Source organism: Pseudophryne corroboree, assembly GCF_028390025.1.
Source record: "Pseudophryne corroboree isolate aPseCor3 chromosome 3 unlocalized genomic scaffold, aPseCor3.hap2 SUPER_3_unloc_59, whole genome shotgun sequence".
In the NCBI taxonomy this organism is placed as follows: domain Eukaryota; kingdom Metazoa; phylum Chordata; class Amphibia; order Anura; family Myobatrachidae; genus Pseudophryne; species Pseudophryne corroboree.
Genome location: NW_026967551.1, coordinates 25,878 through 48,141, shown reverse-complemented (window position 1 = coordinate 48,141; position 22,264 = coordinate 25,878). Strand labels below are relative to the sequence as shown.

Below are 22,264 nucleotides of genomic sequence, written 5' to 3'. Positions count from 1 at the left end.
CTAGGTGTAGTATATCCGGTGATGCAGTGTTTCCTGTATAGTCAGTGTTAGCTATGTGTAGTATATCCGGTGATACAGCGTTTCCTGTATAGTCAGTGTTAGCTAGGTGTAGTATATCCGGTGATGCAGCGTTTCCTGTATAGTCCGTGTTAGCTATGTGTAGTATATCCGGTGATACAGCGTTTCCTGTATAGTCAGTGTTAGCGATGTGTAGTATATCCGGTGTTACAGCGTTTCCTGTATAGTCAGTGTTAGCTATGTGTAGTATATCCGGTGATACAGCGTTTCCTGTATAGTCAGTGTTAGCGATGTATAGTATATCCGGTGATACAGCGTTTCCTGTATAGTCAGTGTTAGCTATGTGTAGTATATCCGGTGATACAGTGTTTCCTGTATAGTCAGTGTTAGCTATGTGTAGTATATCCGGTGATACAGCGTTTCTTGTATAGTCAGTGTTAGCTATGTGTAGTATATCCGGTGATACAGCGTTTCCTGTATAGTCAGTGTTAGCTATGTGTAGTATATCCGGTGATACAGCGTTTCCTGTATAGTCAGTGTTAGCGATGTGTAGTATATCCGGTGATACAGCGTTTCCTGTATAGTCAGTGTTAGCTATGTGTAGTATATCCGGTGATACAGCGTTTCCTGTATAGTCAGTGTTAGCTATGTGTAGTATATCCGGTGATACAGCGTTTCCTGTATAGTCAGTGTTAGCTATGTGTAGTATATCCGGTGATACAGCGTTTCCTATATAGTCAGTGTTAGCTATGTGTAGTATATTCGGTGATAGTGTTTCCTGTATAGTCAGTGCTAGCTAGGTGTAGTATATCCGGTGATGCAGTGTTTCCTGTATAGTCAGTGTTAGCTATGTGTAGTATATCCGGTGATACAGCGTTTCCTGTATAGTCAGTGTTAGCTAGGTGTAGTATATCCGGTGATACAGTGTTTCCTGTATAGTCAGTGTTAGCTATGTGTAGTATATCCGGTGATACAGCGTTTCCTGTATAGTCAGTGTTAGCGATGTGTAGTATATCCGGTGATACAGCGTTTCCTGTATAGTCAGTGTTAGCTATGTGTAGTATATCCGGTGATACAGCGTTTCCTGTATAGTCAGTGTTAGCTATGTGTAGTATATCCGGTGATACAGCGTTTCCTATATAGTCAGTGTTAGCTATGTGTAGTATATTCGGTGATAGTGTTTCCTGTATAGTCAGTGTTAGCGTGGTGTAGTATATCCGGTGATACAGCGTTTCCTGTATAGTCCGTGTTAGCTATGTGTAGTATATCCGGTGATACAGCGTTTCCTGTATAGTCAGTGTTAGCTATGTGTAGTATATCCGGTGATACAGCGTTTCCTGTATAGTCAGTGTTAGCGTGGTGTAGTATATCCGGTGATACAGCGTTTCCTGTATAGTCCGTGTTAGCTATGTGTAGTATATCCGGTGATACAGCGTTTCCTGTATAGTCAGTGTTAGCTATGTGTAGTATATCCGGTGATACAGCGTTTCCTGTATAGTCAGTGTTAGCTATGTGTAGTATATCCGGTGATACAGCGTTTCCTGTATAGTCAGTGTTAGCTATGTGTAGTATATCCGGTGATACAGCGTTTCCTGTATAGTCAGTGTTAGCGTGGTGTAGTATATCCGGTGATACAGCGTTTCCTGTATAGTCATTGTTGGCTATGTGTAGTATATCCAGTGATACAGCGTTTCCTGTATAGTCAGTGCTAGCTAGGTGTAGTATATCCGGTGATGCAGTGTTTCCTGTATAGTCAGTGTTAGCTATGTGTAGTATATCCGGTGATACAGCGTTTCCTGTATAGTCAGTGTTAGCTAGGTGTAGTATATCCGGTGATACAGCGTTTCCTGTATAGTCAGTGTTAGCTATGTGTAGTATATCCGGTGATACAGCGTTTCTTGTATAGTCAGTGTTAGCTATGTGTAGTATATCCGGTGATACAGCGTTTCCTGTATAGTCAGTGTTAGCTATGTGTAGTATATCCGGTGATACAGCGTTTCCTGTATAGTCAGTGTTAGCTATGTGTAGTATATCCGGTGATACAGCGTTTCCTGTATAGTCCGTGTTAGCTATGTGTAGTATATCCGGTGATACAGTGTTTCCTGTATAGTCAGTGTTAGCTATGTGTAGTATATCCGGTGATACAGTGTTTCCTGTATAGTCAGTGTTAGCTATGTGTAGTATATCCGGTGATACAGCGTTTCCTGTATAGTCAGTGTTAGCTATGTGTAGTATATCCGGTGATACAGCGTTTCCTGTATAGTCCGTGTTAGCTATGTGTAGTATATCCGGTGATACAGCGTTTCCTGTATAGTCCGTGTTAGCTATGTGTAGTATATCCGGTGATACAGCGTTTCTTGTATAGTCAGTGTTAGCTATGTGTAGTATATCCGGTGTTACAGCGTTTCCTGTATAGTCAGTGTTAGCGTGGTGTAGTATATCCGGTGATACAGCGTTTCCTGTATAGTCAGTGTTAGCTATGTGTAGTATATCCGGTGATACAGCGTTTCCTGTATAGTCAGTGTTAGCTATGTGTAGTATATCCGGTGTTACAGCGTTTCCTGTATAGTCAGTGTTAGCTATGTGTAGTATATCCGGTGATAGTGTTTCCTGTATAGTCAGTGTTAGCTATGTGTAGTATATCCGGTGATACAGCGTTTCATGTATAGTCAGTGTTGGCTATGTGTAGTATATCCGGTGATAGTGTTTCCTGTATAGTCAGTGTTAGCTATGTGTAGTATATCCGGTGATACAGCGTTTCCTGTATAGTCAGTGTTAGCTATGTGTAGTATATCCGGTGATACAGCGTTTCCTGTATAGTCAGTGTTAGCTATGTGTAGTATATCCGGTGATACAGCGTTTCCTGTAGAGTCAGTGTTAGTGTGGTGTAGTATATCCAGCTGTTGTAACAGTAGACTTGCTAGAATGTGCTCTGCTACAAAAATTCCACCAACGACCGACTCCCAGCTTGTGCAAAAATAACAAATACCTTTTATTCAGGTAGCTCAAATACAAAGATATACATAAACAAAGAACACTGTCTTCAGTATAAACTACCAGGGAGGTTAGGCCCTGCCTCACTCCCTCTTACTTAATCAGGAACCCTTCAGGTCCTGGCATCCTGACACTAGTGGCCCAGCCCTCCAGATCCCACTGTCCCTAGCAGGCCTATCACCTGGACACTAGCTGCCTTCAGGAGCCCTGACTCATGGGAGAGACTCTGCTTTAAGCCCAGCACCCAGGTGCTGGCTGATGAAGCAGCTTCTTGGGCTAAGACGCCTATAAGACCTGGTCTATGCCAAATGGATGGGAACCCGGTCCATCCACACATCCCATCCATCCCCAGGACCCTGTGTGTAGCTTACAGATGGCAAAGTACCTCTCCTGCCACATACCCTTTCCCTCAGCATTTCCTGGTTTAGAAAAGCGGCATGTGACATTGGCAATGTTTCACATTTGCCAATTATTTGGGGCTGACAAATCTTTGGGACATAACTTGGGCCCATACACCTGGGTCCCAAGTTCCTCTTTTAACTGGCCTTGGAATCTGGTTCCATTAAAGGTTGGTGGCACCAACTTCACTGTGCCACCTTCCCTTTCCCTCCACTTTGGCATAGTGGCCAAAGTGGTAATTTTAATGGACAACTTCCTGTTGCCCACTAAACTTCCCCTTCTCTTCACCTTTCCACCTTTAGGGATGTTTCCCTTATCGGGCTTGGATTTACTGGCTACTGAGGATGTCGCTTCCTTCTTTTCTGGGTGTTTGTGACACCTGACCTTAACTAACTCTGGACTGGGGAAGGTTTTTAAGTACACTCTGGGCTTAGTAGTCACCCCGGCCCTCACTGGTCTTGGCCTATATGGACAATTCCACCTTTTATGGCCAAGCTCTTGGCACCGGTAACACCTAGTCTCTGCCCTGACTTTAATTGTTCTGAGGTCATGGTCCAACTTTGCCCCCACCCTTTCCCTCAGAGTGAGGCATTGGTCATGAGTCTCAAAGTCCTTTCATTTGTTGAACTTTTAGTTCTTCCTTTAGTCTTTCCAGCTTGGATAACATTTTCTTCATTAACGTGACTGCTTTGTCCTCCGATCTCCCATCTTTGACCCTAGTCACCAGTTCTTGCTGTTCTATGACCGGCACATAACCCATTTTGATTCTCTTGTCAAGGTCTCTTATTCAACTCCGTAGTTCAGGAATCTCCTTCACTACTTTTAGCTGGCTGTTACTTAGGGCTAGCTTTTGGAACTCTCCGCTCAAAATTTTCAGCTCTCGTGTCTCATATAGAGAACTCTCCCTGGGTAGAGCAACCTCAGAAATGGGACTCTGCACCGATTCCTCTGAGACAGGTTCTTGCTCCTTACTAAGTGTGTCCTTTATGAACGTCCCAGTTCAGCAATTGAATCTTGAGCCTCCCGTGGTGGATCATGCCGGGGTGCAACAACCCCAAGATCAAAAGTTTACACCTTTATCCTCCTCATATACGTGGGGAACCCCTTCAGAAGCAGGTTCCTGGATGACTTCGGAAGTGGACTCCTGTATTGCAACTAGCTTACGTAGGCGAGACACCTCCAAAGGTACGGTCTCTGTCTGTCTTTCGTCAGAGAAAGGCTCACATGTGCACTGGATGTCCAGAACCTGGGTTTCAAAGACCTCAACAGAAGCAATCTCCAGCTCAGATAAGACTTCCTGCTCTAGGATGGGCTCTTGAGTAGTCATCAAATTGCCATCTGTCCAGGTAATTTCCTGGGGTTTTTGTTTTGGAGGTGGATGACCACTTGACATCAAGTCAACCTCTCCCAGCTCCATTACTGCTTCCTCCTCACTCCCTGTCAACTGAGGAGCAGCTGGGAATCCCACATCCTCATCTCGTGTCTCCATAAACACATCTTCTGTGAGCCCCTGTGGCTGCCATGCTTCATCTTGAACAGGTTCCACTGAACTCAGGGCTTTGTTCCACTCTTCACCCAAGCTACTACGACATTCTTTTTCCCGAGAATGAGGTGGTGCTGCTTCGGAGGAACTTCTCACTGCCGTCCTAGGGGTTAACAACTAAACACTGCCATCTGATGTGGCTCTCTCTTGCTGCTTGAAAAATTCCTGTGGATTTTCTGTGCGCTGCGCAATAATGGCTGCAGCCTCCTCCATGCTCTGGAATGGCAATACCAACTAAATGGACATTAGTGCCTGTAAATGCTCTACCTCTGAGGAAGGACCCTCATTTCCACTTTCCAGCAGATGGCCTTACTAGTGGCATAGCAGGGAGCCTTCCGGGCCTTAGGCACTGGCAGCTCTGGCTCAACTTTTTCCATTTCCTCCTGGCTGGAACAGGGAATCCAGTATAGCCGGGTTCCAATACAGTATGGTACCATTTTTCCGCAGCCTGCATCACCGTTGGCATCATTTCCCCCGAAGATGGCATCTGCAATTCAGCTGATAATCTTTGACCCAACATTCGGCATAACGTCTTCAGTAACTGGTGTAGCTACGCCTGTGTCTGAACTGAAACTAGGCATAGCCAATGGTTTTAGCTTAGAAACCTCCTCCTGAAGCTCTGCCCAGTCTTGCGACAGAGCCTTATTGGCCAGCACCAAACTCCCATATTGTGTCTGGTCACAGGAGATTTCCTCTAATCGGCCATGGCTATGTACTACAAAGTTTTCAGATCTGAATTTAGCCTTTGCCAAGGTTTTCTGCAACTCTGACACCTGGCCTGAGAGCTTGGCAATCTCTTCTCTACTCCTTCCCAATTTGGTCAGAGAGTCAGACAAAAGAGATTCCTTCTCCTCCAGCTTTTGCGTTAAGGTGATCACCTGCTATTGAAGGAAATCACATTTTTCCTTAAGCTCTTCTAGCTCCTGGTCCTTTAATTGGACATTGCTTTCAATGTCACTTATGTGACACCAAAAAAAAAGGTTCCTTGCTAAAATCTTCCCCAAGATCTGGATTACTCCCCAATAAACTCTCCATTTCACTCTCCAACTGTGGGCTTTAATAGGGTCACATAAGTTCCTGACCTGAGGTGTTAGAGCTCTCACCCCTTTTGGGTTTTTTTTAGCATGAATTCTTTTTGTTACCCATTTGAAGAGACACTTCAGAATATTCTGTATATCTGAAAATCTTTATTCACCCTGTTACCTTTGAAAACTGTAAGTGAAAGGGAAAATAAAAATTATTTTTTCTTTTTAGCGCAGATTAAGCTTTTAACAAAGCACTGAAACAGGGCCGGCTCCAGGCCTACTAGTACCCTGAGCGAGAACATGTAAAAGCACCCCCCTAACCCATATGCGCGCGCTCCAGGAAAAGTGGGTGTGGCCTCGGGGAAAGTGGGCGTGGCCTCGTAACTTCATATTATTAGACTATAAATATATTTTCACACCCCCTCTACGCACACAATTAGCAGCCTTACACATAACAGCCACAGTAGTGTTCCTTACACATAATGTCTCCAGTATAGTGTCAGATACACACAATGTCTCCAGTATAGTGTCGGATACACACAATGTCTCCAGTATAGTGCCAGATACACATAATGTCTCCAGTATAGTGCCAGATACACAATGTGCAGTGCCAGATAGAAATGATATACCCCCCAGCAGTGCCAGCTACACATGACATGCCTCGCAGCCGTGCCAGCTACACACAATATGCCCCCCAGCAGTGCCAGCTACACATGACATGCCCCCCAGCAGTGCCAGCTACACATGATAGTGTTCACTTTTTAGGGCAGGGTGCTGATCACAGGGAGGGCACATTTTTAAGTTAGGAGGGCAAAATGATGTACATACTGTAATGCTTGGTGCTCATCTACCGACATGGTGAAGCATGGGCAGTTCGGCGCGCAGCAAAAATTTAGGGGCGTTGCTTCGTGGGGAAGGTGCGTGGCCACATAATAATGGCAATTCGCATTACACCACACAGTAGTGCAGTTAAAACACATTGCACCAGGTAGAACCTCCTACACACTTTGCGCCAGGCAGAGCAGGTTAGACACTTTGCGCCAGGCAGAGCAGGTTAGACACTTTGCGCCATGCAGAGCACGTTAGACACTTTGCGCCAGTCAGAGCAGATTAGACACTTTGCGCCAGGCAGAGCAGGTTAGACACTTTGCGCCAGGCAGAGCAGGTTAGACACTTTGCGCCAGGCAGAGCAGGTTAGACACTTTGCGCCAGGCAGAGCAGGTTAGACACTTTGCGCCAGGCAGAGCAGGTTAGACACTTTGCGCCAGGCAGAGCAGGTTAGACACTTTGCGCCAGGCAGAGCACGTTAGACACTTTGCCTAGCCACAGACGCCTAGTGGGAACACTACATGATATGCTCCCCAGCCGTGCCTGCTACACATGACATGCCCCCCAGCAGTGCCAGATATGTCCCCACAGTTCCAGATACATAAATGCCCCCACAGTGCCAGATAAATGCCCCCACAGTGCCAGATAAATGCCCCCACAGTGCCAGATAAATGCCCCCACAGTGCCAGATAAATGCCCCCACAGTGCCAGATAAATGCCCCCACAGTGCCAGATACATAAATGCCCCCACAGTGCCAGATACATAAATGCCCCCACAGTGCCAGATATGTCCCCACAGTTCCAGATACAGAAATGCAACCTACAGTGCCAGATAAATGCCCCCACAGTGCCAGATATGACCCCACACAGTGCCATGCCCCTACAGTGCCAGATACAGAAATGCAACCTACAGTGCCATATATGCCCCCACAGTGCCATATATGCCCCCACAGTGCCAGATAAATGCCCCCACAGTGCCAGATATGGCCCCACACAGTGCCATGCCCCTACAGTGCCAGATACAGAAATGCCCCTACAGGGCCAGATACAGAAATGCCCCCACAGTGCCTGATAAATGCCCCCACAGTGCCTGATAAATGCCCCCACAGTGCCTGATAAATGCCCCCACAGTGCCAGATAAATGCCCCCACAGTGCCAGATAAATGCCCCCACAGTGCCAGATATGACCCTACACAGTGCCAGATATGACCCCACACAGTGCCAGATATGACCCCACACAGTGCCATGCCCCCACAGTGCAATCCATAAATGCCCCCCCCCCCCAAAAAAAAAAAAATACCTGCGGCGCTGGGAGGGGGAGGAATGCTGCTATCTGCGGGTGCGGGCAGGCGGGGATCCAGGTGCTGGGCGGGGATCCGGGTGCTGGGCCGGGCGGGTTGGCGGGCGGCCTCCAAAGCGCTTGTGTGCACTATGCACGCTGCGCGGCGCCAGCGTCTGATGCTAGACACCGGCGCCGCTCAGCGCGCATAGCGCAACAAGAGTTCAAAGAAGGCCCTGTGCAGCATTACCCGGCCGGCTCCAGGTTCGAATATGGCGGCGCCAGTGCGCGGCGCCTATTAAGGGTGGCGCCCTGCGCGTCCGCTCTATTCGAACATGCCTGGAGCCGGACCTGTAATAGCATGTGCATAATGGTCCCAAATACCTTACACTGGTAGTGCAAATAAATAACTTCTCCCTTCAGGCTCTTAAAACTAGAACTCAGGGATTGCTGGGACACATAGTGCCACAATATTTCTCTATTTAAACAGAACCACATTTATAAAAGGTTTTAACTTTGCTTGATTGGTCTTAATGAGCTAATTAGCAGGGACACCAGACTCCCTCTACTAGATTTTGCAGGCACAGGTAAAAATAAGCTTGGAAAAGAAATTCAGTCATAAATTACCAGCTGTTTGCAGCCCCTTAGATGAATTCAGCACCGCTACTTTCAGTGATTGGTGCAAAGCATATAAGACAGAATAGGCCATGCACCCTGTTTAACCTCTTTGCTGCCAATGCAAACCTTTGCACCAAAATCAAACACATTCAGTTTAAACAAAACATATCATTATTTTTACCCCGTGGGATTGGGTTTAACCACTACTCACAACACCCTTGGTCTGGTACTGATGCCCACGAGTTCAGCTTGGTCTGGAGTTCGTTGGCATGTGTGCCGCTACCTTGTGGCTGTTGGGTCCTCTGCCACGTGTGATACGACTAGCAGAAGGGTCCTTGTTCAGGCGCCATTTGTAACAGGAGACTTGCTAGAATGTGCCCTCCTACAAAAATTCCACCAACGATTGACTCCAGGCTTGGGCAAAAATAACAAATACCTTTTATTCACGTAGCTCAAAAACAAAGATATACATAAAACAAGGATCACTGTCTTTAGTATAAACTACCAGGGAGGTTAGGCTCTGCCTCACTCCCTCTTACTAAATAAGGAACCCTTCAGGTCCCGGCATCCTGACACTAGTGGCCCAGCCCTCCAGATCCCACTGTCCCTAGCAGGCCTATCACCTGGACACTAACTGCCTTCAGGAGCCCTGACTCATGGGAGAGACTCTGCTTTAAGCCCAGCACCCAGGTGCTGGCTGATGAAGCAGCTTCTTGGGCTAAGAAGCCAATAAGACTTGGTCTGGGCCAAATGGATGGGAACCCGGTCCATCCACACTTCCCATCCACCCCCAGGACCCTGTGTGTAGCTTACAGGTGGCAAAGTCCCTCTCCTGCCACACTGTATTCTGCTTATTTTTAACCATTTATTATATAGCGCAGCATATTCCGTTGTGCTTTACATTTGGAAACAATGAAACCACAAAACTGGGTGATAACAGAGAGACATAGAGGTAGGACCATATACAGCTTAGCATGTAGCATGTGTGGTGTGCCCACAGCAGTACAATAAATGCAGGTTTTTCATGTACCGTCTTGAATATAGAATATAACGCAGTGAAATAATTCTATGTGTAATCATCTCACGATCACCCTTATGTACTTTTTTTCTGCTTCATGGCTTTATTATTATTTTTAAAATATTTTTTCTTCAATTCTCTTCTATCTCCCCAGGTAAACCGACAGCTGCATTAGAGAAGCCAATTCCTCCGATGGAGCCTCCTGAGCCGGCCACTAGGGGCAGTATTGCGATCGGTGCGGTGTCACTGGGTGTGGCTAAATGCAGTGCGCTCCTCAGCAATATCCCCCTGTACTCCTACATCTCTGCATTAAAGCACGAGCAGGTTGTGGCATCTTTTGTGGGTCACAGAGGGGCTTATTCAGAGATGGATTGTGGGTCACAGTGGGGCTTATTCAGAGATGGATTGTGGGTCACAGTGAGGATTATTCAGTGATGGGTTGTGGGTCACAGAGGGGCTTATTCAGAGATGGATTGTGGGTCACAGTGGGGCTTATTCAGAGATGGGTTGTGGTCACAGTGGGGATTATTCAGAGATGGGTTGTGGGTCACAGAGGGACTTATTCAGAGATGGATTGTGGGTCACAGTGGGGATTATTCAGAGATGGATTGTGGGTCACAGTGGGGATTATTCAGAGATGGATTATGGGTCACAGTGGGGCTTATTCAGAGATGGATTTTGGGTAACAGAGAGGCTTATTCAGTGATGGATTGTGGGTCACAGTGGGGCTTATTCAGAGATGGGTTGTGGGTCACAGGGAGGCTTATTCAGAGATGGATTGTGGGTCACAGTGGGGCTTATTCAGACATGGATTGTGGGTCACAGTGGGGCTTATTCAGAGATGGGTTGTGGGTCACAGTGGGGATTATTCAGAGATGGATTGTGGGTCACAGAGGGGCTTATTCAGAGATGGATTATTGGTCACAGTGGGGCTTATTCAGAGATGGATTATTGGTCACAGTGGGGCTTATTCAGAGATGGATTATGGGTCACAGTGGGGCTTATTCAGAGATGGATTATTGGTCACAGTGGGGCTTATTCAGAGATGGATTATTGGTCACAGTGGGGCTTATTCAGAGATGGATTATGGGTCACAGTGGGGCTTATTCAGAGATGGATTATGGGTCACAGTGGGGCTCATTCAGTGATGGATTATTGGTCACAGTGGGATTTATTCAGAGATGGATTATGGGTCACAGAGGGGCTTATTCTGAGATGGATTGTGGGTCATAGTGGGCCTTATTCAGAGATGGATTATGGGTCACAGTGGGGCTCATTCAGAGATGGATTATTGGTCACAGTGGGACTTATTCAGAGATGGATTATGGGTCACAGAGGGGCTTATTCAGAGATGGATTGTGGGTCACAGTGGGGATTATTCAGAGATGTATTGTGGGTCACAGTGGGGATTATTCAGTGATGGATTGTGGGTCACAGTGGGGCTTATTCAGAGATGGATTATGGGTCACAGTGGGGCTTATTCAGAGATGGATTGTGGGTCACAGTGGGGCTTATTCAGAGATGGATTATGGGTCACAGTGGGGTTTATTCAGAGATGGATTATTGGTCACAGTGGGGCTTATTCAGAGATGGATTGTGGGTAACAGAGAGGCTTATTCAGTGATGGATTGTGGGTCACAGTGAGGCTTATTCAGAGATGGATTGTGGGTCACAGTGGGGTTTATTCAGAGATGGATTATTGGTCACAGTGGGGCTTATTCTGAGATGGATTGTGGGTCACAGTGGGGCTTATTCAGAGATGGATTGTGGGTCACAGGGGGGTTTATTCAGAGATGGGTTGTGGGTCACAGTGGGGATTATTCAGAGATGGATTGTGGGTCACAGAGAGGCTTATTCAGAGATGGATTCTGGGTCAAAGGGGGCTTATTCAGAGATGGCTTGTGGGTCACAGTGGGGTTTATTCAGAGATGGATTATTGGTCACAGTGGGGCTTATTCTGAGATGGATTGTGGGTCACAGTGGGGCTTATTCAGAGATGGATTGTGGGTCACAGTGGGGTTTATTCAGAGATGGATTGTGGGTCACAGAGGGGCTTATTCAGAGATGGATTGTGGGTCACAGTGGGGCTTATTCAGAGATGGCTTGTGGGTCACAATGGGGCTTATTCAGTGATGGATTGTGGGTCACAGTGGGGATTATTCAGAGATGGATTGTGGGTCACAGTGGGGCTTATTCAGAGATGGGTTGTGGGTCGCAGTGGGGCTTATTCAGAGATGGGTTGTGGGTCACAGGGAGGCTTATTCAGAGATGGATTGTGGGTCACAGTGGGGCTTATTCAGACATGGATTGTGGGTCACAGTGGGGCTTATTCAGAGATGGGTTGTGGGTCACAGTGGGTGTTATTCAGAGATGGATTATTGGTCACAGTGGGGCTTATTCAGAGATGGATTATGGGTCACAGTGGGGCTTATTCAGAGATGGATTATTGGTCACAGTGGGGCTTATTCAGAGATGGATTATGGGTCACAGTGGGTTTTATTCAGAGATGGGTTGTGAGTCACTGTGGGGATTATTCAGAGATGGATTATTGGTCACAGTGGGGATTATTCAGAGATGGATTGTGGGTCACAGAGAGGCTTATTCAGAGATGGATTGTGGGTCAAAGGGGGGCTTATTCAGAGATGGCTTGTGGGTCACAGTGGGGTTTATGCAGAGATGGATTATTGGTCACAGTGGGGATTATTCAGTGATGGATTGTGGGTCACAGTGGGGCTTATTCAGAGATGGATTGTGGGTCACAGTGGGGCTTATTCAGACATGGATTGTGGGTCACAGTGGGGCTTATTCAGTGATGGATTGTGGGTCACAGTGGGGCTTATTCAGTGATGGATTGTGGGTCACAGTGGGGCTTATTCAGAGATGGATTGTGGGTCACAGTGGGGCTTATTCAGTGATGGATTGTGGGTCACAGTGGGGATTATTCAGAGATGGATTGTGGGTCACAGTGGGGATTATTCAGAGATGGATTGTGGGTCACAGTGGGGATTATTCAGTGATGGATTGTGGGTCACAGTGGGGATTATTCAGAGATGGATTATTGGTCACAGTGGGGCTTATTCAGTGATGGATTGTGGGTCACAGTGGGGCTTATTCAGACATGGATTGTGGGTCACAGTGGGGCTTATTCAGTGATGGATTGTGGGTCACAGTGGGGCTTATTCAGAGATGGATTGTGGGTCACAGGGGGGCTTATTCAGAGATGGATTGTGGGTCACAGTGGGGCTTATTCAGAGATGGAATGTGGGTCACAGTGGGGCTTATTCAGAGATGGATTGTGGGTCACAGTGGGGATTATTCAGAGATGGATTGTGGGTCACAGTGGGGATTATTCAGAGATGGATTGTGGGTCACAGTGGGGATTATTCAGTGATGGATTGTGGGTCACAGTGGGGATTATTCAGAGATGGATTATTGGTCACAGTGGGGCTTATTCAGAGATGGATTGTGGGTCACAGAGAGGCTTATTCAGTGATGGATTGTGGGTCACAGTGGGGCTTATTCAGACATGGATTGTGGGTCACAGTGGGGCTTATTCAGTGATGGATTGTGGGTCACAGTGGGGCTTATTCAGACATGGATTGTGGGTCACAGTGGGGCTTATTCAGTGATGGATTGTGGGTCACAGTGGGGCTTATTCAGACATGGATTGTGGGTCACAGTGGGGCTTATTCAGAGATGGCTTGTGGGTCACAATGGGGCTTATTCAGAGATGGATTGTGGGTCACAGTGGGGCTTATTCAGACATGGATTGTGGGTCACAGTGGGGCTTATTCAGTGATGGATTGTGGGTCACAGTGGGGCTTATTCAGTGATGGATTGTGGGTCACAGTGGGGCTTATTCAGAGATGGATTGTGGGTCACAGTGGGGCTTATTCAGTGATGGATTGTGGGTCACAGTGGGGATTATTCAGAGATGGATTGTGGGTCACAGTGGGGATTATTCAGAGATGGATTGTGGGTCACAGTGGGGATTATTCAGTGATGGATTGTGGGTCACAGTGGGGATTATTCAGAGATGGATTATTGGTCACAGTGGGGCTTATTCAGAGATGGATTGTGGGTCACAGAGAGGCTTATTCAGTGATGGATTGTGGGTCACAGTGGGGCTTATTCAGACATGGATTGTGGGTCACAGTGGGGCTTATTCAGTGATGGATTGTGGGTCACAGTGGGGCTTATTCAGAGATGGATTGTGGGTCACAGGGGGGCTTATTCAGAGATGGATTGTGGGTCACAGTGGGGCTTATTCAGAGATGGAATGTGGGTCACAGTGGGGCTTATTCAGAGATGGATTGTGGGTCACAGTGGGGATTATTCAGAGATGGATTGTGGGTCACAGTGGGGATTATTCAGAGATGGATTGTGGGTCACAGTGGGGATTATTCAGTGATGGATTGTGGGTCACAGTGGGGATTATTCAGAGATGGATTATTGGTCACAGTGGGGCTTATTCAGAGATGGATTGTGGGTCACAGAGAGGCTTATTCAGTGATGGATTGTGGGTCACAGTGGGGCTTATTCAGACATGGATTGTGGGTCACAGTGGGGCTTATTCAGTGATGGATTGTGGGTCACAGTGGGGCTTATTCAGAGATGGATTGTGGGTCACAGGGGGGCTTATTCAGAGATGGATTGTGGGTCACAGTGGGGCTTATTCAGAGATGGATTGTGGGTCACAGTGGGGCTTATTCAGTGATGGATTGTGGGTCACAGTGGGGCTTATTCAGACATGGATTGTGGGTCACAGTGGGGCTTATTCAGAGATGGCTTGTGGGTCACAATGGGGCTTATTCAGTGATGGATTGTGGGTCACAGTGGGGATTATTCAGAGATGGATTATTGGTCACAGTGGGGCTTATTCAGAGATGGATTGTGGGTCACAGAGAGGCTTATTCAGTGATGGATTGTGGGTCACAGTGGGGCTTATTCAGAGATGGATTGTGGGTCACAGAGAGGCTTATTCAGTGATGGATTGTGGGTCACAGTGGGGCTTATTCAGACATGGATTGTGGGTCACAGTGGGGCTTATTCAGTGATGGATTGTGGGTCACAGTGGGGCTTATTCAGACATGGATTGTGGGTCACAGTGGGGCTTATTCAGTGATGGATTGTGGGTCACAGTGGGGCTTATTCAGACATGGATTGTGGGTCACAGTGGGGCTTATTCAGAGATGGATTGTGGGTCACAGTGGGGATTATTCAGAGATGGATTGTGGGTCACAGTGGGGCTTATTCAGAGATGGATTGTGGGTCACAGTGGGGATTATTCAGAGATGGATTGTGGGTCACAGTGGGGCTTATTCAGAGATGGATTGTGGGTCACAGGGGGGCTTATTCAGAGATGGATTGTGGGTCACAGTGGGGCTTATTCAGTGATGGATTGTGGGTCACAGTGGGTCTTATTCAGAGATGGATTGTGGGTCACAGTGGGGCTTTGCTCAGAGATGGATTGTGGGTCACAGTGGCGATTATTCAGAGATGGATTGTGGGTCACAGTGGGGCTTATTCAGAGATGGATTGTGGGTCACAGTGGGGCTTATTCAGTGATGGATTGTGGGTCACAGTGGGGCTTATTCAGAGATGGATTGTGGGTCACAGGGGGGCTTATTCAGAGATGGATTGTGGGTCACAGTGGGGCTTATTCAGAGATGGATTGTGGGTCACAGTGGGGCTTATTCAGTGATGGATTGTGGGTCACAGTGGGGCTTATTCAGACATGGATTGTGGGTCACAGTGGGGCTTATTCAGAGATGGCTTGTGGGTCACAGAGAGGCTTATTCAGTGATGGATTGTGGGTCACAGTGGGGCTTATTCAGAGATGGATTGTGGGTCACAGTGGGGCTTATTCAGTGATGGATTGTGGGTCACAGTGGGGCTTATTCAGACATGGATTGTGGGTCACAGTGGGGCTTATTCAGAGATGGCTTGTGGGTCACAATGGGGCTTATTCAGTGATGGATTGTGGGTCACAGTGGGGATTATTCAGAGATGGATTATTGGTCACAGTGGGGCTTATTCAGAGATGGATTGTGGGTCACAGAGAGGCTTATTCAGTGATGGATTGTGGGTCACAGTGGGGCTTATTCAGAGATGGATTGTGGGTCACAGAGAGGCTTATTCAGTGATGGATTGTGGGTCACAGTGGGGCTTATTCAGACATGGATTGTGGGTCACAGTGGGGCTTATTCAGTGATGGATTGTGGGTCACAGTGGGGCTTATTCAGACATGGATTGTGGGTCACAGTGGGGCTTATTCAGTGATGGATTGTGGGTCACAGTGGGGCTTATTCAGACATGGATTGTGGGTCACAGTGGGGCTTATTCAGAGATGGATTGTGGGTCACAGTGGGGATTATTCAGAGATGGATTGTGGGTCACAGTGGGGCTTATTCAGAGATGGATTGTGGGTCACAGTGGGGATTATTCAGAGATGGATTGTGGGTCACAGTGGGGCTTATTCAGAGATGGATTGTGGGTCACAGGGGGGCTTATTCAGAGATGGATTGTGGGTCACAGTGGGGCTTATTCAGTGATGGATTGTGGGTCACAGTGGGTCTTATTCAGAGATGGATTGTGGGTCACAGTGGGGCTTTGCTCAGAGATGGATTGTGGGTCACAGTGGCGATTATTCAGAGATGGATTGTGGGTCACAGTGGGGCTTATTCAGAGATGGATTGTGGGTCACAGTGGGGATTATTCAGAGATGGATTGTGGGTCACAGTGGGGATTATTCAGAGATGGATTGTGGGTCACAGTGGGGATTATTCAGAGATGGATTGTGGGTCACAGTGGGGATTATTCAGTGATGGATTGTGGGTCACAGTGGGGCTTATTCAGTGATGGATTGTGGGTCACAGTGGGGTTTATTCAGAGATGGATTGTGGGTCACAGTGGGGATTATTCAGAGATGGATTGTGGGTCACAGTGGGGATTATTCAGTGATGGATTGTGGGTCACAGTGGGGATTATTCAGAGATGGATTGTGGGTCACAGTGGGGCTTATTCAGAGATGGATTGTGGGTCACAGTGGGGATTATTCAGAGATGGATTGTGGGTCACAGTGGGGATTATTCAGAGATGGATTGTGGGTCACAGTGGGGATTATTCAGAGATGGATTGTGGGTCACAGTGGGGATTATTCAGAGATGGATTGTGGGTCACAGTGGGGATTATTCAGTGATGGATTGTGGGTCACAGTGGGGATTATTCAGAGATGGATTGTGGGTCACAGTGGGGATTATTCAGTGATGGATTGTGGGTCACAGTGGGGATTATTCAGAGATGGATTGTGGGTCACAGAGAGGATTATTCAGTGATGGATTGTGGGTCACAGTGGGGATTATTCAGAGATGGATTGTGGGTCACAGTGGGGATTATTCAGAGATGGATTGTGGGTCACAGTGGGGATTATTCAGTGATGGATTGTGGGTCACAGTGGGGCTTATTCAGACATGGATTGTGGGTCACAGTGGGGCTTATTCAGTGATGGATTGTGGGTCACAGTGGGGCTTATTCAGAGATGGATTGTGGGTCACAGGGGGGCTTATTCAGAGATGGATTGTGGGTCACAGTGGGGCTTATTCAGTGATGGATTGTGGGTCACAGTGGGGCTTATTCAGAGATGGATTGTGGGTCACAGGGGGGCTTATTCAGAGATGGATTGTGGGTCACAGGGGGGCTTATTCAGAGATGGATTGTGGGTCACAGAGGGGCTTATTCAGTGATGGATTGTGGGTCACAGTGGGGCTTATTCAGACATGGATTGTGGGTCACAGTGGGGCTTATTCAGTGATGGATTGTGGGTCACAGTGGGGCTTATTCAGTGATGGATTGTGGGTCACAGTGGGGTTTATTCAGAGATGGATTGTGGGTCACAGAGGGGCTTATTCAGAGATGGATTGTGGGTCACAGTGGGGCTTATTCAGAGATGGCTTGTGGGTCACAATGGGGCTTATTCAGTGATGGATTGTGGGTCACAGTGGGGATTATTCAGAGATGGATTGTGGGTCACAGTGGGGCTTATTCAGAGATGGGTTGTGGGTCGCAGTGGGGCTTATTCAGAGATGGGTTGTGGGTCACAGGGAGGCTTATTCAGAGATGGATTGTGGGTCACAGTGGGGCTTATTCAGACATGGATTGTGGGTCACAGTGGGGCTTATTCAGAGATGGGTTGTGGGTCACAGTGGGTGTTATTCAGAGATGGATTATTGGTCACAGTGGGGCTTATTCAGAGATGGATTATGGGTCACAGTGGGGCTTATTCAGAGATGGATTATTGGTCACAGTGGGGCTTATTCAGAGATGGATTATGGGTCACAGTGGGTTTTATTCAGAGATGGGTTGTGAGTCACTGTGGGGATTATTCAGAGATGGATTATTGGTCACAGTGGGGATTATTCAGAGATGGATTGTGGGTCACAGAGAGGCTTATTCAGAGATGGATTGTGGGTCAAAGGGGGGCTTATTCAGAGATGGCTTGTTGGTCACAGTGGGGTTTATGCAGAGATGGATTATTGGTCACAGTGGGGATTATTCAGTGATGGATTGTGGGTCACAGTGGGGCTTATTCAGAGATGGATTGTGGGTCACAGTGGGGCTTATTCAGACATGGATTGTGGGTCACAGTGGGGCTTATTCAGTGATGGATTGTGGGTCACAGTGGGGCTTATTCAGTGATGGATTGTGGGTCACAGTGGGGCTTATTCAGAGATGGATTGTGGGTCACAGTGGGGCTTATTCAGTGATGGATTGTGGGTCACAGTGGGGCTTATTCAGAGATGGATTGTGGGTCACAGTGGGGATTATTCAGAGATGGATTGTGGGTCACAGTGGGGATTATTCAGAGATGGATTGTGGGTCACAGTGGGGATTATTCAGTGATGGATTGTGGGTCACAGTGGGGATTATTCAGAGATGGATTATTGGTCACAGTGGGGCTTATTCAGAGATGGATTGTGGGTCACAGAGAGGCTTATTCAGTGATGGATTGTGGGTCACAGTGGGGCTTATTCAGACATGGATTGTGGGTCACAGTGGGGCTTATTCAGTGATGGATTGTGGGTCACAGTGGGGCTTATTCAGAGATGGATTGTGGGTCACAGGGGGGCTTATTCAGAGATGGATTGTGGGTCACAGTGGGGCTTATTCAGAGATGGAATGTGGGTCACAGTGGGGCTTATTCAGAGATGGATTGTGGGTCACAGTGGGGATTATTCAGAGATGGATTGTGGGTCACAGTGGGGATTATTCAGAGATGGATTGTGGGTCACAGTGGGGATTATTCAGTGATGGATTGTGGGTCACAGTGGGGATTATTCAGAGATGGATTATTGGTCACAGTGGGGCTTATTCAGAGATGGATTGTGGGTCACAGAGAGGCTTATTCAGTGATGGATTGTGGGTCACAGTGGGGCTTATTCAGACATGGATTGTGGGTCACAGTGGGGCTTATTCAGTGATGGATTGTGGGTCACAGTGGGGCTTATTCAGAGATGGATTGTGGGTCACAGGGGGGCTTATTCAGAGATGGATTGTGGGTCACAGGGGGGCTTATTCAGAGATGGATTGTGGGTCACAGAGGGGCTTATTCAGTGATGGATTGTGGGTCACAGTGGGGCTTATTCAGACATGGATTGTGGGTCACAGTGGGGCTTATTCAGTGATGGATTGTGGGTCACAGTGGGGCTTATTCAGTGATGGATTGTGGGTCACAGTGGGGCTTATTCAGAGATGGATTGTGGGTCACAGTGGGGCTTATTCAGTGATGGATTGTGGGTCACAGTGGGGCTTATTCAGAGATGGATTGTGGGTCACAGTGGGGCTTATTCAGAGATGGCTTGTGGGTCACAATGGGGCTTATTCAGTGATGGATTGTGGGTCACAGTGGGGATTATTCAGAGATGGATTATTGGTCACAGTGGGGCTTATTCAGAGATGGATTGTGGGTCACAGAGAGGCTTATTCAGTGATGGATTGTGGGTCACAGTGGGGCTTATTCAGAGATGGATTGTGGGTCACAGAGAGGCTTATTCAGTGATGGATTGTGGGTCACAGTGGGGCTTATTCAGACATGGATTGTGGGTCACAGTGGGGCTTATTCAGTGATGGATTGTGGGTCACAGTGGGGCTTATTCAGACATGGATTGTGGGTCACAGTGGGGCTTATTCAGTGATGGATTGTGGGTCACAGTGGGGCTTATTCAGACATGGATTGTGGGTCACAGTGGGGCTTATTCAGAGATGGATTGTGGGTCACAGTGGGGATTATTCAGAGATGGATTGTGGGTCACAGTGGGGTTTATTCAGAGATGGATTGTGGGTCACAGTGGGGATTATTCAGAGATGGATTGTGGGTCACAGTGGGGCTTATTCAGAGATGGATTGTGGGTCACAGGGGGGCTTATTCAGAGATGGATTGTGGGTCACAGTGGGGCTTATTCAGTGATGGATTGTGGGTCACAGTGGGTCTTATTCAGAGATGGATTGTGGGTCACAGTGGGGCTTTGCTCAGAGATGGATTGTGGGTCACAGTGGCGATTATTCAGAGATGGATTGTGGGTCACAGTGGGGCTTATTCAGAGATGGATTGTGGGTCACAGTGGGGATTATTCAGAGATGGATTGTGGGTCACAGTGGGGATTATTCAGAGATGGATTGTGGGTCACAGTGGGGATTATTCAGAGATGGATTGTGGGTCACAGTGGGGATTATTCAGTGATGGATTGTGGGTCACAGTGGGGCTTATTCAGTGATGGATTGTGGGTCACAGTGGGGCTTATTCAGAGATGGATTGTGGGTCACAGTGGGGCTTATTCAGAGATGGATTGTGGGTCACAGTGGGGATTATTCAGAGATGGATTGTGGGTCACAGTGGGGATTATTCAGAGATGGATTGTGGGTCACAGTGGGGCTTATTCAGAGATGGATTGTGGGTCACAGTGGGGCTTATTCAGAGATGGATTGTGGGTCACAGTGGGGATTATTCAGAGATGGATTGTGGGTCACAGTGGGGATTATTCAGAGATGGATTGTGGGTCACAGTGGGGATTATTCAGAGATGGATTGTGGGTCACAGAGAGGATTATTCAGTGATGGATTGTGGGTCACAGAGAGGATTATTCAGTGATGGATTGTGGGTCACAGTGGGGATTATTCAGAGATGGATTGTGGGTCACAGTGGGGATTATTCAGTGATGGATTGTGGGTCACAGTGGGGATTATTCCGAGATGGATTGTGGGTCACAGAGAGGATTATTCAGTGATGGATTGTGGGTCACAGTGGGGATTATTCAGAGATGGATTGTGGGTCACAGTGGGGATTATTCAGAGATGGATTGTGGGTCACAGTGGGGATTATTCAGTGATGGATTGTGGGTCACAGTGGGGATTATTCAGAGATGGATTGTGGGTCACAGTGGGGATTATTCAGTGATGGATTGTGGGTCACAGTGGGGCTTATTCAGAGATGGATTGTGGGTCACAGTGGGGCTTATTCAGACATGGATTGTGGGTCACAGTGGGGCTTATTCAGAGATGGATTGTGGGTCACAGTGGGGCTTATTCAGAGATGGATTGTGGGTCACAGTGGGGCTTATTCAGAGATGGATTGTGGGTCACAGTGGGGATTTCTCTAACGTCCTAAGTGGATGCTGGGGACTCCGTCAGGACCATGGGGTTTAGCGGCTCCGCAGGAGATAGGGCACAATAATAAAAGCTTTAGGATCAGGTGGTGTGCACTGGCTCCTCCCCCTATGACCCTCCTTCAAGCCTCAGTTAGATTTTTGTGCCCGGCCGAGAAGGGTGCAATCTAGGTGGCTCTCCTGAGCTGCTTAGAATAAAAGTTTAAGTTAGGTTTTTTTATTTTCAGTGAGTCCTGCTGGCAACAGGCTCACTGCTACGAGGGACTTAGGGGAGAGAAGTAAACTCACCTGCGTGCAGGATGGATTTGCTTCTTAGGCTACTGGACACCATTAGCTCCAGAGGGAGTCGGAACACAGGTCTCACCCTGGGGTTCGTCCCGGAGCCGTGCCGCCGACCCCCCTTGCAGATGCCGAAGTTGAAGAGGTCCAGAGGTCCAGAAACAGGCGGCAGAAGACTTTCAGTCTTCATAAGGTAGCGCACAGCACTGCAGCTGTGCGCCATTGTTGTCAGCACACTTCATACCAGCGGTCACTGAGGGTGCAGGGCGCTGGGGGGGGGCGCCCTGGGCAGCAATGTATTATACCTTTTTTATGGCTAAAATACATCACATATAGCCCTTGAGGCTATATGGATGTATTTAACCCCTGCCAGATCTCACAAACTCCGGGAGAAGAGCCCGCCGTTTTAGGGGGCGGGGCCTATTCTCCTCAGCACACGGCGCCATTTTCCTGCTCAGCTCTGCTGTGAGGAAGGCTCCCAGGCTCTCCCCTGCACTGCACTACAGAAACAGGGTTAAAACAGAGAGGGGGGGCACTTATTTGGCGATATGATTACATATGTGAAAATGCTATAAGGGAAAACACTTGTATAAGGGGTTGTCC

General features: G+C 47.8%; 1 protein-coding gene across 1 annotated transcript in view; it reads left to right on the top strand.

The window, feature by feature from the left end:
• ENO4 (enolase 4) overlaps nucleotides 1–22,264 on the top strand; it is a 199,505-nt gene that overhangs the window by 153,041 nt on the left and 24,200 nt on the right. The window contains exon 5 of the mRNA XM_063950052.1: nucleotides 9,877–10,046. Within this exon, the coding sequence (XP_063806122.1) occupies nucleotides 9,877–10,046 (170 nt within the window). The remainder of the gene's footprint in view (nucleotides 1–9,876; nucleotides 10,047–22,264) is intronic.